This window comes from Aplidium turbinatum, chromosome 17, assembly GCF_918807975.1.
Source record: "Aplidium turbinatum chromosome 17, kaAplTurb1.1, whole genome shotgun sequence".
In the NCBI taxonomy this organism is placed as follows: Eukaryota; Metazoa; Chordata; class Ascidiacea; order Aplousobranchia; family Polyclinidae; genus Aplidium; species Aplidium turbinatum.
Window position 1 is genome coordinate 13,005,017 of NC_137488.1, and position 19,149 is coordinate 13,024,165.

At 37.0% G+C, this 19,149-nt stretch overlaps 1 protein-coding gene across 1 annotated transcript; it reads right to left on the reverse strand.

Annotated features, from left to right (window-relative positions):
- Window positions 1-14,946: 14,946 nt before the first annotated feature.
- LOC145787009 (uncharacterized) lies at window positions 14,947-18,454 on the reverse strand. Its single transcript, XM_082598763.1, has 3 exons — window positions 17,434-18,454; window positions 16,996-17,137; window positions 14,947-16,909 (listed from the first exon to the last, which is right to left on the reverse strand). Exons 1-3 carry the CDS (start codon window positions 17,825-17,827, stop codon window positions 15,385-15,387), a joined length of 2,061 nt encoding a protein of 686 aa, XP_082454889.1. The 5' UTR covers window positions 17,828-18,454; the 3' UTR covers window positions 14,947-15,384.
- Between the last annotated feature and the right edge of the window lie 695 nt (window positions 18,455-19,149).

A 19,149-nucleotide genomic window follows, 5' to 3' on the forward strand; every position in this document is an offset into this window, starting at 1 on the left:
GCTACATATTGCAGAATTTAAAAGCAATTACAGTAGAACTCGCCTACAGCGACACCTGAAGAGACATTCGAAAAAGTGTCACAATAGCGAAATGTCAAGACAGCTGAAAACACTGTGGTCAAATTGTACCTGTAGTTAGGCTACTTTGCAACAGATGCCATGCCACCATGGCGGAATGCCATTATAGCCGAAGTCATTATAGCGCTTTAGCCGAATTCTACTGCGCATACATCGCTGCAAAAGAAATCAATTAACAGCAAAAAATCTATTTCAGCAGCATAATTCAAATTTTAAACTGTGTTTAAAAGTGTCAAAAGCTGGAGAAACACTGCAATCAGGCTAGTTGCAATGACGATCAAAGCTTTTCCTCTGTTGAAAATGTGCTACCAGTCAAAAACAACCGCAGCTTTTTGTGATAAGTTTAGCAGAAAAGCAAAGTCAAATCTGTGTTGAAAGCAAAATATAGTTTTTTTTTAATGAAATGTTCAAAAAGCCAAAACATTTCCGAGAAAATTTTAAAACTTTATCTGTTTTCTTCTCTGAAGCTTTGACCATGTTTAGCGAATGTTTACGCTCAATCTAATGCAGCCCTGCATGCTTGGGTTTAAACAAGTGTGTGGTGACGTCAAATGAACTATCCCTGCGGGTGTTTGGCTCGTTCTCTGCATTCCCAATAATAAACTAGCCAGCAGTAATAAAGTTCTCGGAAGAACTTATCGGTAATGCGATTTCCTCCCAAACTTGATAAAAAGATATATAAAACATGCAACTAATAATAATCGTTCAGCTATGCACGTCCACGTAATTACTATGCCAGAAAGAGCACACGATTGTTTCAACGTGTTTGTGCAGCATTCGTGATATGCTGCTGTAGCCTACGCCTTACACTATGAGCAAAACCACTTTCTTTAGTTATGCATTGAAAACATCGAAGACAGTTCAAATACTGCATCTTTGATTTATGAGCTGGAAAATTTACATTGCCATACATTACCACTTGAGCGCATTGCACGATAAGCAGGCTGGTTTCATGCAACGAACTACGATCTTTAATTTTGAATCATTGTTTTACCATTGATGATATTACTTATCTTCACGCAAGTATTCATTATTTTGTATTAACTTGCAACACTAACCAAAAATACATCGGCACTTGACAGAAATGCTCGCTTCTGCAAAGTTGACCAAACTGTTATCAAAACGATCATTTTGAGGTGTTAGATTAGACCTGTCAACTTGGCCTATTTATCAACGCTTGAAGACGCGATAGCTATTGTACAAGAAATGTGATAAACTAATAACAAAAAGCAAAGCAGATGCCGGTGCCTTTTTTGTATGATTTTTTGGAGAATAAAACAATTTAAGATTATGATAGTCTAGGTTAGGGTGCGATGGATCAATTAAAATAGCTAAAGTAAAAACGCAATAATATTTCTAATAAAGATATGGTCACGCATGGCCATTGCTCAGTGTTTGCAAACGCTATTTTAGCAAAAAATATGTAAGGTGCAGAACATGGTTGCTGTTTTTATTTGTTTGAAAAAAGTATATTTGAAAAACTAATAATTGGCACGGCACGAGTATTAAAATTGCTCTATGAATTGCTTTTGTCTAATAATGAAACATCACTGTCCCACAGTGAGACAAAAATCTGATGATAATAATAATAATAACAACATTTATATAGCGCCACATCCACAGTGGAAACTATGCTCGTGAGCGCTGTACATGACAATGGTGATAAATAATACGGTACTTTCAGTCATAATGTTCAGTGAAATAGAACGTTTTCAAGCGAGTTTTGAATTCCTTTAAATTTTCAGCTTATTCTACACAAATAGGCAAACAATTCCAGCAACTGGCAGCAACAACTGGGATGGTGCGATTTCCATATTGTGTCTCACATGAAGGGTTGCACAAGAGCAAATGATGTTGAAAACGTAAAGTTCTGGCTGGTTTCTAATCAACTAGCAAAGTGTCCCGATAGTTCGGAACAAAACCAAGGAAAACTTTATAAATTAATAGAAATATTTTGAAGTGAATACGATACTGCAAGCCAATGCAGGGATTTTGTATACAGTAGGAGTAATACGCTCATGTTTACGTGTTAAAGTAATTAACCGAGCGGCAGCATTCTGAACTCTTTGAAGACGCAAAATAGTACAATGTGGAATGTTATTCAACTATGAATTTGAATAATCAAGCCTGGATGTTACAAGTGCATCAGTTAAAGTTTTACAAGCATTAATATTTATTAACTGTCTGATGGAACCAATATTTCTAAGATGAAAAAAGCAAAATTTAACAGTGTCACTGACAAACTTTTCCAAACACAAAACACAAATTAATCTTTTTCTTCTAACTCCATTAAATTGCTTGGTGCTTACATTAAATCAAGATTAATATTACTATGCCTAAGGACATAGCCGTAGGAGATGGGGGGGCAGGAGGGGCGGTCGCTACCCCGCTGAAAAAAAAACACCGCGAATTTGGGCAAAAATCTGCACTTATTTGGGCAAATCAATCTTATTGTGATGTTTCGACATTTTATCAGTTTAGAAAGTTTACGTAATTGTTATAATTTATGAGATACCGTACATTAATATTTTCCAATCAATTATGTAAAATGCATTTTCATCCTATTTTGAAAATTATTGCATGTGGTATTGCAATTTGGGCAGAATGATAAGCTTCGATTCAACACCTGCAAAAAGTAAAGTGTAAAAGAACATAATTGGCGAGCAAAGTTAAGCTTATTAGTGCCGTACCGAGATTCACCAGCATGTAGCCTACGTAGGCTGTATTTCTTCACAGGTGAGATTTATAAGCTTGCTGGATAGCCTACTGATAACCTTATGAGGTTTTTACTTCATATCCTACTAATGTAGTTATTCGGAAAATTATATTTGGGCAAAAATGTCCAATTATTGGGAAAAAATGTCCAATTATTGGGAACATTTTTCTTTAAATGTTAAATGTAGTGTCATCAATTTTAGAACTTTTGTATTTGGTAGCCTATATTGCAATTTGGGCAGAATGTTAAGCTTCGATTCAGTATATATCTGCAAAATGTAAATGTAAAATAATGCAATAAGCAAGCAAAGGTAAGCTATTACTAATACATGTTATTTCAAATTGTATACACTACATTTCTTCATTGGTGGAATTTTGAAACACTGCTGGGTTCTGGTAATCTTATGAGGCTTTTTGCTTCTTTAAATAGGAACCTTCGGATGATCCGTTTAGGTGAAACAGGCTGTTACGGACTTAGATAGTAATAACTATATTTGATTTATATTCTACTGATGTAGCCATTTATTTGTAAAAATATTTGGGCAAAAATATCCAGTTATTGGGAAAATCCACCTTAGACTACCATGAGTTTTCAACATCTTACTAGTTTAAAAACTTTGTATATTTGTTATAGTGTAATATTTTGCATGAAATACCGTACATTAAAATTTTCCCATGAATGTAAACTGTGCCATCTTCAATTTTTAAAAATATTGTATTTGGTATGTTGCAATTTGTGGAGAATGGTAAGCTTCGTTTCAGTATCTGTGAATTTTCCAGTGTTTGATTTCATGTTTCTGTGGGCTACAGTTGATCTGTTTTCTATAAAAATAATTTTTTGTATTAACAGCTGTTTGTCTTTTCCGGTCCTAGGGTTGATATGCTCAGCTATTTACCATAAATGACACAGTAGGCTACATATTATACTAATCAATGATCAAATATATAGGCAAGTGTTATGTTGCTTTGGCATCCAATTCATGCAGTTAATATATCAGGCAATGTAGACAGTATTGATGATGTTGTCTGTATTTTCTGGCAAGAATTGAATTTGAAGTTATTGCCTACGGTATATGAGTCATTTTAGTTCAGTGCCTGCGATTTCAGTAGTTGCTTCATCATGAACTTAGAATATTTTGGTAATGATGTTAATGAAAAAACATTGGCTATAACTTCATTGTAATATGAAATCAATATTCATACTAATAGCAACTTAGTTTTGTTCAAAGGTGCAAATTTGATGTGCATAGTATAATAAACTGTCGAATTCTTTTCAGGTTGTGTGTAAGGTTTTAAGTAGCATGGATTAAGTAATGTTACTAGTTTGATAAGTAATTATAGGTTGTCATTTTAAATTTTTTCAATGCAAATTTACGAATCTTGACTCTTGATTTTTTCAACTATCTCTATATTGAGAAGATTCAGTTACTTTTGGTCTGGCTTTTTATTGCAATTGAGCTAGAGATTTTGAAATGATCTGACGACTTGGATATTTAGCCACTGCTGTCCAGTTATTGTAGAATTCTCAGTTTAAATTGTTGTTGAATCCAGGGAGGCCTAATATATATACATATTTTTGTGCCACAAGAAAATTATTTCAATTTGATGGTTTATTTAGTTTAAAGTTAATTCAGCCTTGTTTTGCTAAGTTGAACGTTTTGCTGCCTGTGTTTTTGTACACCGCCAAGTTGATGTCTGTGGAGTTTTTAGACTGCACTATCACAGAGGTGGTGAGTAATTTTGTGTTTTTGAAAATATATACGCAAAGACACAATTTGGGCAAAATTTGGAAAATTTGGGCAAATTTTGTTTGCCCCCCCAAAATTTTGTATGCCTAAGGATCATGTTGTTAAGCTTTGAAATACACCGTTTCGGAGAAACTACAATAAACTCACATTTTTCTTCATTCAGTTTTAACATATTATAGTACATCCAATTTGAAATATCAACCATACATTTTTGGAATTTTGATTTAATACAACACAATAAACCTTCATCAGTAACATGCAAATGAAGGTTTATTGACTTGAGACGACTTAAAAGAATTTTATGATCAATGGTATTAAACGCAGCTGAAAGATCAAGAGAAAGTAGAACAACGCAGTGATTACAGCCAAGTAGGCTACAGTAGCAATATCATTATGGATTTTTAGTAACGCTGTTTTTGTGGAGCGATGTTGACGATAAGCAGATTAATTGATATCAAATAAATTTTGCAGGTTTAAGAAATCATTGAACGGTCTGCCAACTATTTTTTCCAATATTTTTTACACAAAAGATAGATTGAACACAGGGCGATAGTTCTTGAACTCTTCTTTTTCTAGACTAGACTTTTTAAGTGTAGACGAACAATGGCATGTTTGAGTTTTGGAGGGACAAGACCACTGGTCAAGGATTTGTTTACAATAGAAGTCAGAATTGACAGAAAAGATGATGACTGCTTTTTGAGGTGCCATGAGGGCACTAGATCTAATTCACAAGATGCAGATGATAATGCAGTTAAGTTAAGAATTTCAGTCTTGTCTGTTTCATGAAAACCAGAAAATGAAAAATCAATGTGATTATGGCTACATGGATCTGCTGACGGAGTTCCTCCAGTGATGTGGTCAAGACATGGAAAAGTATTCCTGATTAAACTAATTTTGTTTGAAAAGTATTCACTAAATGATTCAGAAATTGCTTGAGCAGACTTTCCAGTTGGATAAACACTTCTGTTATCTTTGCCTATCAACGTTTTAGAAAATTTAAAGAATTGTTTTGGAGTTTTGTTTTCACTGATTTGCTAAAGATAGTAATTTTTCTTGGCTTCAAGTACTAACATGTTCACATATTTGAATTGTTTTTTTTATAAATATCTCGATGAATAGATAATATAGTTTTTCTCCATTTGTGTTCAAGCTTTTTTCGAATTTGTTTTTCTTTCTTGAGTTCCGTAGTAAACCAGAGAAACTTTGTTCTGAGTGTGAGCAATTGGGGGCAGATGGGAGCATGATCATTAGAAATAGATTTAAGAGATAAATTATAGAATTTTACAAGTTCTTCACAAGAACATTTCAATTTTAAAGATTGGAAAGCAAGACAGATATCAGAAGCAAAATCTTTATCAATAATGTTCTTCCATTTGCGAATTTTTACTTGCCTCTTGGGGCGAGGTGGTTTGTATAGATTTGTTTTTAATATTAAAGGAAAATGGTCAGAAGAGGAAATACCCTGAACATTGGACAGACATGGATCAATGACTAGTGGTTTATCAACAACAATGTTTGTATGACATCGCACTAACATGAAGTCTAGAGTGTGACCTTTTGCATGAGTTGGATCATTGATCAATTGTTTCAATCCAAATGTAGATGAAATATTGTTAAATTGCACAACATCCGCCAAACCAATATTATCAAAATGCAAATTTATATCTCTAGTAGGGCCTAACAATAATTTCATTATTACATACTGTAAAGACAATTGTTCCAAATAGTTTGACCACTCATTACAAAATATGCTTGTTTTAAATCCATACTTTATGGAGGAAGGACGTCGATAAAATACATAAATTAATACTGGAATATTACCATGCTTTGAAATACATTCCATATGTTCAAACTGAGAAAAAATGATAGCTAGCTAAAATTTTACTCTTGTCAAGTTTGGCAGAGACATTGGTACAAGAAACCTACCGCAACACCACCAATAAAACTACAAGAAAAAGGGCAAGAGGTTTCAAAACATACAAGGGCTACAAACATTTGTAAAACAAGTCAAAAAAGAAAATTTAACTCAACATTAAGACATAAGACAATCCACCGAATCTACTTCCAGGATCAATAAAATTGACAGAAGATTAAAGTATATTGAACAGTTACAATGTCGTCTACGCAGCACTGAAATAACAAATTTTAAACAATGAATAAATTGCAAATGTTATCTATTAAAATCTGATGTAAATTTGTAGGAAGCATAAATTATCATTCATTGACCACATTATAGCTCAAGATATTTGCATAATGGGATAAAATTAATGGCATTGCTTAGCAAATCGTCAACCTGCACAGGATTGAACGACTTATTAATGCTGAATATTTAGTGTCGAGTATGACTGAGAGTTTTGCATGCACGGAAATTATTTAATCGGAGTTGTGAAGTACAAAGATTGAAATTTTATTGTCCAGAGTTCACACTTATTTTATTTTTCAGTCCTTGGGATTTAATAGATCAGAATAGCATTGTAGGCTTACTATGTAAGTACATATTCTCACCTCAAACCCATCGTGATACTTTGACGGTAGGAAACAATCGGTGAAAAGAACCACTGGTTGAGCATAGCTGTTCACTTCAGAGTTACAAAGAATCCTACCACAATTGTAGTGAAAACTGACAAATCTGCAAAAAAAAGATATTTTTTAAACCGGCAATACTAATAAAGAATTTCGTTTTGTTCTTGTGAAAGAAATGCTTTAACTAATACTGCACCTTTGATAGCTATAATAACTTTTAACTCGTCTACAAAGGGCTGTTGGCACAGATGTCAAAAAGTGCAAATTACGTAAACACATTCCAAAAAACAGAAATTAGCCTGTAACCTACGCCACTACTGCGCAATGAACATTCCTTCACCGAACAAACTTCAAAGCATTTTACTACTTTTAATTTAAAATATATACAAATCCGACAAGGCTGTATCAATGTAGAGATGAAAACGCAATCGGTACTCAGCTTTGCAGACTTGGCTGAAGTACCCCGGGCTATTAGAAGCGGACTACACCAGAGTTATTTATAAGTTTGGTTGTGGTGATTATATACCAGCTTTTTGAACGATTGGCCGCCATTTTAAATTCAGATTTAAGGTAAGTGGCTCACCTGCCAATATACAGAGTGTAAGAATTTGATTAAAGCAAAAACTTGATGGAACACAAGCAAAACTACAGGTGTAAAACATTTTTGATGATTGTTACAAAACCATCGTGAGGTATTACAGACAAACTTTCAGCTGTGTGAGACATAGGCTACTTGCAGTAAATCATGGCACTTTTAGTCATCTTAGAAGATGTAGTCCAACAACTCAGTAAACGGCAGTGGCGGTTGGTGGTGTTTGTGAACAGTAGGGCTGCAATAAGTAGTTGGGGGGAGAAGCCCGTCGCTGAGTTCGCCGAAGGCGAACGACTTTGCAGGGGGGTCCCCCCAAAAAAATTGGAAATATTACATTAAATTTGGAGTGTTCTGAGCATGTTTACCCCAAATTTTGAAAAAATGCACTCTAACTTTGTTAAAAAGTTGATGTATTCCTAAGCTATAATTTGAAAAAAACAACAACAGTAGGCTATTGCTTTGGAAACAAACTTTACTAGTATTGAGCTTAGTCTTGACTAGCCTAGCCGTTGCATAGGCTACAAGGTTCAAGTGATTTTGAGATGCCCTAGGCTGGACTAGCACTTCCTATAACCTGTTGAATACCCTAACTCTACAGCTAACACTTCTACATTCATGGCTCATCGCTACTCTGCGAAATAAAAACTAACTTTAAAACGTCTGTAAAGTTATTCGGTTAGGTGGGGCTGTTTTCTATGCAGCCCCAACAGATTCAAAAATTGCTGTAAAATACCAAAAGAGGTGGAGCTTCAAGGATAATTGTTAACCAATCAGAGCGCTTGAAATCCAGAATTTCGGGCTGCAAAGCAGTTGGCCGCATATAGGTGTTGCCAAACGAAACTTTTAATATTGTAATTTTCGATCCGCAAGTCTTAAGTGAAAAAAGTAACCGGGTCGGACAAGCACAGAGGAAAACATATTTTCCCTCTTCTCTTTCTTTCAGGTGGGGCTGCAGCTTCCACTGTAAACTGCCCATCAAGAGGTCGCATGGAGAAATATTTTCTGAAATGGGGCTGCACAATAGAATAGTTTGAGAAGCGCTGCCAAACACAATTGGACCAATCCCGGCTGCCATGGATCAATGTAGTTCGTACAGTATTCCATCCAGGCACAGTACAAACACTAGTCAAGATCTATAAACAAGCTACTTACCAGAGGGCTTTGTGGCAGTGTTCTTATTGAAGTGTAGCTGAACCGTGTGTCGATATAAATAGAAGTGAAACCTGTAATGTAATAAATAATTGCATTTTGAAGCGTATCTTTTAACAGTAACATTAGTCAGTCCTCTATATTGCTACAGTATTTGACAACTTATTGAACGTATAGCCACTAGCCAATAGTCTATGTTCTATGACCTATATCATCAAACTCATGAGCGGTATTGGAAAGTCAGTAGCGGTGGTCTCGTACACGTGTTGCGAGTTTTAATTTACTTACATGGCCTACCTCTCTTTACACCGCAACGCAGACAGTTTCATGTTTCAGTTTATGACTAACAGAAACAGCAACAATGCAGATTGCAGAATATGCTGCAACTTAAACCTGGAGTCCAATCTGAATAACAAAACACAGTCTATACAACTACTATAGCAGTAGGGTGGTCCCGAAATGTATGGGAAATTTTTTTTTTATTCGAAACATTCCGACCACCCTACAATTTTTTTACATAGGCTAAATGAAGGTAACAAGCTAAATTTCAGAAAATTGGTTAATATTTAGAGGTGCCACACGAGGTTGCAACTCGGGTTAAGGGTGCTTATTTCAGTATTTCGATTTGATACGATTCCCTAATGATTCGAAATCTTTTTTTTAGTAGGCTACTGCCGATTAGAAATACAAATTCCCCAGTGCAGAATTTTTCTCTTCAAGCAAATTCTTTTTACATCCAAATCAATGAGTATTGCATAATTTCTTCAATGGCTAGAATTTGAAAGCGAAGCCAAGAACTTGCAAGATAGCAAGCATAGCGAACAAGTTGCAGTTCTACATTGAATATGCTACTTCTATGAAAAAGAAGAGGCAGAAGGAGTTTATAGACTGACAGAAGGTTAACTTTCATGCACTAAGGGGTCCTTAAACGATGAGCACTGATTGTAGTGTAGCCTACTGATGAAGTTGTGAACGTTTTTCTTTCTATGTTTTTCAGATGGCTAGCAACAGTAATAATAGCAGTAGGCCTATCGGTGGTGCAAATCCCAACACCAGACAGGACAATTATGTTTGGTTGATTGGTCCCACTTCCAAGGAACTGTCTGGGAGAAAGCTTCCTTCTGCTAGGGAAGTCCTTAGCGTGTTCTTCCATCTCCACAAGATTGAGAAGGTAGCCATCAAAGAAAGTTGCAAAGAAGTTATCAAATTGTGTATTCCATTCTGGGAGAGAGCCAGGATTATAACATGCACAGAAATACATGCAAGAGAAAGACTGGAAAATTTATTTCTGCAATGGAAAGGACTCCAGAAGGCGGCTTTAAGGAGAACAGATACACAGATGAAGAAAGAAGAAAAGTTCAGTGCCGATCTTGACAAACTGTTTGACATAGCACACGCGAAAGCACTGGATCTGACTACTATTGAAGAAGACCGTGCTTTTCTGATGATGGCACAAAGGGATGGACGAAGAGGTTTCCTAGGCTCAGTTGATCACGGACTTGCTGTGAAAGAAGCACGAACTGTCAAGCGGAAACAAGAGGAGCAAGCTCGAGCTGAAAAGGCAAAAGTATCATCTTCTGTAGTGCAAGCATGTTATCAAGAAAATATCTCAACATCGTCATCAGAGTCTGAAAATACTGAACAGTGTGAATAGTCCAGTTCTTCAGAAGTGCAGACACCAAAAAAAACGGAAATGTACAATTACATCTAGAGCGAAGAATGTGATCTCTCTAGGAATAGCACAAGCTTTGGACCGAACCAAAGTCAGTGACAGAGCAGCTGTTCATATCATTGCTGCAACAGCTCAAAGTTTAGGCCACAATGTGGATGAATTGGCCATTAATCGAAAAACTAACCGTCAGTCAAGAAGGTCACTAAGACAAGAAGCTGCTATTTCCAGTAAGGACAATTTCAGTCTTGACATTCTTGACCCGGGAGTTAAGGTTGTTGTGCATTGGGATGGAAAGCTAATCCCAGACGCAGCAGGGTGTCAGGACAAATACGATATTACCAGTGATTGTATCGTATGATGGTACAGAAAAGGTGCTTGCTGTACCAAAGTTGACAAGTGGATCTGGACAATCGATGGCTTTGGCAGTCAAAGAAGTCCTGAATGATTGGGTACTAGAAGACAATGTTGCAGCAATGAGTTTTGATACAACTAGCAGCAACACAGGAAAAGGGAATGGAGCATATCATCTTCTTGAGGTCAAGCTAGAGAAGGAACTTCTATGGTTGCCGTGTCGGCACCATATATTTGAACTAGTGATAGATGCAGTATTCAACAATGCAATGGGACCGTCATCAGGGCCTGACATCGAGATTTTCAAGCAGTTTCAAGCGCGCTGGCCACATCTCAAGCAAGATGATTATGAAACCGCAGCAAGTGAACCTTCAGTGGAGATTTATACCGCACCAGAACGTGATTCCTTGTTGATGTCTGCAAAGAAATGTCTATCAGAAAGCCCGAAGCTTTCCACAGAGCACGGTGGATGAGCAAGGTCCTTTATTCTCTCAAGATTTGGATGTTCCGGGCACAAGTAAAGCTGACAGCAAAGCAAAAGAAAGGGCTTGCAGAAGTTGTTCTGTTCGCAGTGTTGGTGTATTTCAGAGTCTGGTTTGATGCACCGGTAGCAGTTTCAGCACCAGCCAATGACCTGGCCTTCTTGAAGAATTTGAAAGCTTAAATGCCTCCATCAACAGCAGTGTCTCCGAAGTGACAACCAGAAAATTCCTCAACCATCTTTGGTACCTGAGTGAAAAAGTTGTGGCATTTGCATTCTTTGATGATGGTGTTGCTGAAGAGAGGAAGCAAAGAATGGTTAAGAACCTTAAAAAGCCTGGAAAGAGTAGTCGTGCCGTGAAAACCAGCTTGAAGATGGAAGAAATTAAAGCAAGTAAGATAGAAGACTTTGTTTCAGTAAAATTTATGCAGTTCTTCAAAGCTCTGAATTTGTCGACAGATTTCCTGTCATTGCCACCGTCACTGTGACTGTCAAATGATGGTTACGTTGCAGGAAAAAAGAAAGCAGCACAGTTTTGAGTGCTTAACGACACAGCTGAGAGAGGAGTGGCTCTAATTCAGGAGTATATCCATGTCCTGACAAAGAATGAGAAACAAAGACAAAGCCTCCTTCAAGTGGTGGCAGATCACCGCAAGAACTTTCCAGATGCAACAAAAAGAACTGTTGTTGCTGGGCTAAAAAACTTGGTTAAAGCTGGCCCAATGCCTATGGAGTAAACATTTGTTAAGTTCGTGATGACATTACAGTATAACACAGTACAGAAGGGTTTAGAAACTGTTAATAAGTCACACTATTTTATATTGTGTCTTGAGAGAAAAATAAATGGCTTTGTGGCACCTCTAAACATTGTTCAATTGTAACCAAATTTTGCACATTAACTTCTTTTAGGCAATGTAAAAAAAAAAGATAAAGTGGTTGTAACAAAATTCTAAAAAAAAATTTCGGGACCACCCTACTGTAGCAGTCTTCAGAAGGCTCTTTGTGTTAGCAGCTAAGCAAATTACTTGGTCATACTGCGTTTGGTGACTTTTCGGATGAGTCGGTTTTTACAGTGTTCCTATTGGCAACTTGTTGATAATTACAATAACTTCACCATACCTAATTTTAAGGAATTTTTATCATGGTACATTTTCTTTGATAACAGTTACACATGAAATGGCAAACCTAAGCAAAAGCGGCTTTTCGGTTACCTCTCTCTTGGTTTTACTTGCTATACTTTACAGTTTCATTTAGGGCAGGGGTTCCCAACCTGGGGGCCGTGGCTCCTTAGTGGGCCATGAGCCCTTTTCAAGGGGACCATGGAAAATTTTGAAAACTAATAATTTTTTTAATTTATCATCTCTAAGTCCATTCCAACACTATATAACAAAAAAAATAAATTAATGTTTAATAAAAATACTAGTACATTATGCACAAATCATCATGAAATGGTCTTTAATTCCCGGTTGTTTCAAAAATAATAATATAAGATTTCTATGTAATGTTGTAAACAGTTGCAAGGTATAAACAAGTTTATGACGTTTGTTAATTTTTTCAAAAAGTTGAAAAAAATAGGGGGGCATTGATTTTTCAAAATTTTTAAAGGGGGCCACAGTGTAAAAAAGGTTGGGAACCCCTGATTGAAGGCTAAGCTACTGTGCAAAACCCTTTCTTTGCAGTAAAATTCACGAAAGGCGATAAGCAATCAAGTTGCATTTTGATAAGCAAAAGGAAAACAGATAAATAATATTTTAAAAAAATTAACATTTTTTTAAAGGCAGTCAAAGAGCTTGATTGGTTTAATTAAAACCGCTTTTGATGTGATGTCATGTCAAAAACAACTTTGAAAAACACAAAAGAGAATTACAGCAGGAGAGCTATAGGGGACTTATCATGAAACCGATGTCATGTCAATGTACATTGTATATTATTTTATGCAGGAAAGAGGAAATTAATTTTCTCAAAATTTGCATAGAATTTAGCAATCTTTATCATCCATCTACTTTAAAATAGCAGGTCTAGGTTTATTTCTGGAGAGGGGTGGCATATTCATGTTGATGTACAAGCAGTCAATGATAGTTTGACGTACCAGCGATTCTCTGCAAGTGGTCTCATGTCTCACTGCGAACACTGACGTGATAATAGCTCAGACGTACAGTAGTAATACACCAAAGATCAGACAACTTCAAACGAAATTTATTTTACACTGATAGGGTTTTGAAAAAAAAATGAAACTGGCAACATAAAAAAAATCTATCAGCTTTGTGTTTTGTATGCGTTGTTTATTATTCGGCCAAAAAAACACTTATTTTATCACTGCCTATTTTGCAGTTTATCACTACACAATTTTGGTTTATCATTGCACAAATTGGTTATCACTGCACCTTAGAATTAGGTATAAACTTCACGTTTCGAAAACTAAACTGTCTTCATCGTCAGTTTACAAACTTTTTTCAATTCCATACAAAGCAGGTCAAGTAGGAGTTAGCACTGGAATTTCAAAATTTCAACGTCATTCATTGCACAATCACTTAACCCGCTCACCAACTCGTCAAGCACTGCTTCTGAATCTAGAGCCCTTGGCCAGAGTTTCCCTGGGAAAGATTTTCAGCATATAACCTCCTGAAAGAGATTAGAAAAAGTTAACTACTTTTAATTTCGCTGTGATAAAAGATCAAAACTATAACACACATTTTTAGAGGGGCTCAGTTTATGTAAGTATGAAAAAAGGGTTAAAAACACCCAATTAACTCTATTTTGGTGGTTTCCCCGTAAAAAGCACTTTGGGAAAACAAACTCTCAAAGCTCAATCAACCGTGCGTACCTTACTTAGGCTACATTAGCACTGTGCAATAATCCCACAAAGTAGCCTACCACTTTTACTACGTAGCTTCTCTACTGTAAAACCAGGAATTAGCCAACGGATCTAACAATAGTTCGGATTATTCATGATTGTGCAAGTTTTTTTTTCCATTTCAACATTATTTCGACATTTTTTCCATATTCTTCTATTTGTTGAGACAGAGCTTCTGATGAATTGCTTAGACACGTGAAGAGGCAACGTTTTGGCCGGAGCCCGGATGTTCCTGTAGAGAATTGCAACTCCGGACGAAGGCCGGGCTACGGCCTTTAGCAATGCCTACTTCATAATGTCTTAACCAAGCGGTTGTTGACAGCAGCATTGACAGGAAACTGATCCAGAAATTATAAAACAAAAGCGACCCATTTTTATTAAACCAAACTTTGTAGCCCAGGCTTATAAGCTGCGTTGCAATTCTCATTTTACAAGCCATTCAGAAACCATAGCCTACAGGTTAATATCTTCTGCAAAACAAAACAAATTTCTGACCTATTGTATGTATTGCAACGCAACAGTCCTCGCATTTCAGTAATCGGTCTCACCAGTTCATCAACCATGTCTATTGAAATTCATGCTAGAACGTTGGACACACATAACGCCGGTTTTAACATAGCTGACTTTTTAAACGTTTTTTTACGTACTTTATCATGCTGAAAGTTCTTTCACAGCCCACTTTGTGTAAGGAAAATAGTAAAGATTACTTTGTAGGCCAGGTAGCCTATAGGTTACAAGGGGATAAGTTATAAATAATTGTATACATACTGTGTATAGGGGAGGGTGGGGTGGTTTGAACCACTTTTCTCAATATTCCTAATGTCTGCTTCAGGATTCAATTTTTCAGCAATTTTTTTGCATGACATCCAAGTCTAGGATGTACTTGAGCAAGCCCAAAGTGAATTTGCAAATGAAATTTATTACAACGAAAAATATAAAGTATTTTCAGAAAGTTCTCAAGTGGTTCAAATCACCCTTGGGTTGGGGTGATTTGAACCACTCAAAAGGGTGATTTGAACCACACTGGGGTAATTTAACCCACCTTTTCAAAGTTGGATAAATACACATTGTTTCACAAATAATCAATGAAAAAGATGTCTCAAACATTTACAGCGGTATAAGTACAAAAATAATAAAAAACATGCAACACAAACAACGACCAGTAACTGTCAATCAACTGTCTCGTAAGAGTAATTAAGCATTGTCAACATCAATATGTTATCATTCCAAATTGAACTCTTTCAGGCAACAATTGAATATAAAATGGCTCTCCCTTCTTGCAGTTCCTCCCGCTTTTTGTGGATTGGGTAAAACTTTTACTATGTCGCTTCGTGGAAAAGACCCTTCATCATTTTCTTTGAATGTAAATGATGGCTTTCCACTCTTATTTGTAGATGGAACCTTTTGCAAGAAGCGAGCTTCAGGCTCCTCGTCGATTGTGCCCACGTCATCTATCTTGCCAATGTAATGACGTGTGTTCTCTTTGGTATTAAATTTAACAACAACAAAATCTCCTACAGCAAGTTCTTTGGGATTTTGCTCTTCATTTACACTACTTCCACTCTCTGATGCTGTGTCTGACATATCGTCCAAAGGAACTGCATCATCCTCATCAGAACTTGAGCTTTCATTAAGAGCTAGCACACGTTTTGTGGGGGGTTTCTTTGGCTTTGGTCTAATAATTTTTTGTTTTCTTCTGAGCAATTTTTCCTGCTTTGCACGTCTTTCTTCGTGCTGAATTTTTATTGCCTGTTTTTCTGGAGTCTCTGTGAGAACCCGACTTTTTACTCGTTTCCTTTTGCGTTGAACTCTTGGGGTTTTGCTTGATGGTAATGGAATAACTTCGTTGGGTGGTATGAAGCTTTCTGAGGCGTGATATTCCTCGAGATCTTGCAATGAAGATACGGGTAAATGTGTCGCACCTTCAAAGAAATAAGCATTATCAGTTGATCGGTTAGCAATAGTGTTGGGAACTGCGGCCATAACATTAGCTTCATTCACTTCAGGTTGATGGGAGGTACTTGTTTGGGGATTTGGTCTATCACTCAGAAGTGATGGGGCAAAATCTGTGTCTGTGAATATACTTTTGTTAAAAGGATATATTCCTGTAGAGGCAAAGCCAGAAGTGATGTTCCTTGGCGTCATAGCGTTTAAAAAAGCCTCCTTAACGCATTGTGGAATGTCATAAATCCGAAAAGTTTTGTTGTTGTAGGTTCGCATCCATCCATCTACAGCCTGGTTGTAATAGCCTTTAAATGGCCCAAACACTGATTTATCAAGCGGTTGAAGTTTGTGAGAAGTGTGAGGAGGCAAAGTCAGCAATTCAATGCCACTTTTATCAGCAAACTCCACAGCCTCCCAAGAAACGTGAGACTCATGGTTGTCGAGAATTAAGAGGACAGGTTGAGAGGGGGAACAACCACTATGCTTCACAAAATGTTTCAAGTAGACCAAAAATTTTTCTTCGTTAATCCACCCAGATTTGGTACCTTCTCCAATGGATTCTGCTGGTCCATGTCTAACAAATTCCTCCTTATATCTTACTCTTGGAAAGATAAACATGGGGGGAATGGCAACACCTGAAGCACTGACAGCACATACAACTGTTACAAGTTCTCCTCTCTCTGCAGATGTCACAGAACCAACTTGTTTTTTTCCTTTCGTTGTCACGATATGATTTGGTCTTTGCACGGTTGTGACACCTGTTTCATCAAGGTTGTATATTCTACTTGCAGCAAAGTTGTACCTAAAACACAAAACGATACAATGAAGCCTTTTTCAGATCATAAGAATTGCTAAGTACAAAGCAATGTTAGGCTATTGTTACGAGACCTGTCCATAACTCTTCCAAGGTTGTCGAAAAACTCCCCAACAGTTGTTTTGTTGAAAGCTGTCGCTCTTCCTAAAGACGTCGCTTCTGGTTTACGACATGTCAGATGGTGTCTCTCCTTGAAACCTTCAAACCAGTCAATTCCTGCAAAAGTTTATGGGAAAGAATTGAGAGGTGGTGTGTGTTGAGTAATGTCGAAAAAACAAACCAATGTGATCTACAATGTGCTACCGTACACAATTTTCCACACAGAATTAATAAACAAGTTAATCGTGTCTGATTAACGAAACGTCGGAAAATAAATGCAGATTATCACTAAAAACACCTTGTGATAGTTTTGCTTATTTTACACCAGAAGAGCGTATCATGTTATTGAATTAAATGCCTGGTGAACAGTCTCATTCAATTTTTAAACAACATAGGCTTAAAATAAAACAAACCTGCCATCTTAGAAACCACCCAGTTACTTGGCATCTGAATGTTGTTCTTGTCAGCCAAACTGAAAGCCAACTCACGGCATTTGGTGCGTGTGAGTCCGTGAAATCTATCGTCCAGGTCTTTTATGTGCTGTGCGAGCAGACTTTCCAACTCCCAAGGAAACACCAGACTTTTTACCTTCGTTCTATTATAGCCAATGTTTTCTGAGAGTCTACCATTATCAGATCCAGGACGATTGCACTCTTTGTAATAGCGACCTAAAGTGGTCCTGTTAATATGTCTTCTTTTGGCAACTTCTCTGATCGACATTCCATTCTTTATTTCCTCCAAAGCAAGCAACATCTCCTCACGAGTGGCTGATGCGTGGCTTGTAGTTCTAACATGTTTGCGAGGCATAGTGATGGAAATAAAAACTTAAATTCAACTAATGCTTGTAATTTACTGTGGCCAATAGGAATACCCTGTGTAAGCAATTCGCAATATTACTACAGTTAACATAGACTGTATAGCCTATTTATAAGTAGCCAAATGCATACTAAAGCACTAGACTTACAATACATTGACTACTACAGACCGCAAACTATTTCAGAAGAAGCTACTAAAACTTATTTTCTTCTGGGAGGTTTGAGCCACCGGTTCAAACCTCCCGAATCAACTGGTTCAAACCTCCCTGTTGCCACCATTTTAAGAAACTTGTCTAATCAGCTATTAAATCTTTCACTTACAGAGCATTTGCCAGCATCATTAAACACCTTTTAGATAGGACTACTCATGGTAGTATTAACTATTGCCTAAGTAAAACAGCGAAGATGGCATGCAGCTACAAACTGAAATTCCTAAAATTTACTTTTTGCAAGGAAAACAAGTTCTAACCTGCTTGCGCTAAAATCGCTGCTGCTATCGCTCTAACGTAGACATGCTTTGGAATCACTTTACTTCCTCTGTCTACAGACATAGTTACGTCATTTCTACTTTTATGGTATCCGCAATAACAGCCATGGTTCAAACCTCCCAGTGGCTCAAACCTCCCCACTCTCCCCTATAGACACATCCAAAATTTCAACCTGCCACGGCAAAAGTTTCCTAATTTCCAGGGGACTAATGTGTCCCTATAAGTGTCTGGATTTGGGGCCCGAATGGCTCTGGTACCAGGCCCCAATTATCCACTCAACGATGAGAGGGTCTTCTTCTTGTATATGAGGTAAGAGAAAAGCATTATATCAGGCCCGGATTTATGGGGGCAGAAGGTGCAGTTGCCCCGGGCTACCCTTTTTGAAGGCCCCCCGACATGGAAAAATGTGATTTTGTGTAATTATTATTATTTTCTCTCAACCTTTGAAGTTTCCACAAAATGTCTCCTTTTTCTTTCAAGGTTAAATTTTAGTCACAAGGTTGGCGTAAAGGTATTAGCAGTGTAAGTGACTTTCAAGTTACCTTGTAAAGTTTTTCGCGCCAAGGGTGCAAAAAAAAATTTTGCACGGGAGCCCCCCGATCTAAAAGTGCCCCGTGGCCTCCATCAGCTAAACCCGACCTTGCATTATATTGCAAGTGATTGGGTGCTTATGAAAAGCTCTTTCCATGTTAATACGTTCTTGCACCACAAACTGAAAAACAATACAACATATATGACTATCCTACCCAACCATTTGAAGACAGTTTGTATCAGAGGAAAAACGTAGTTGAAAGAAGCCCACTAGTTTCATTTTCTTAAAAATGGC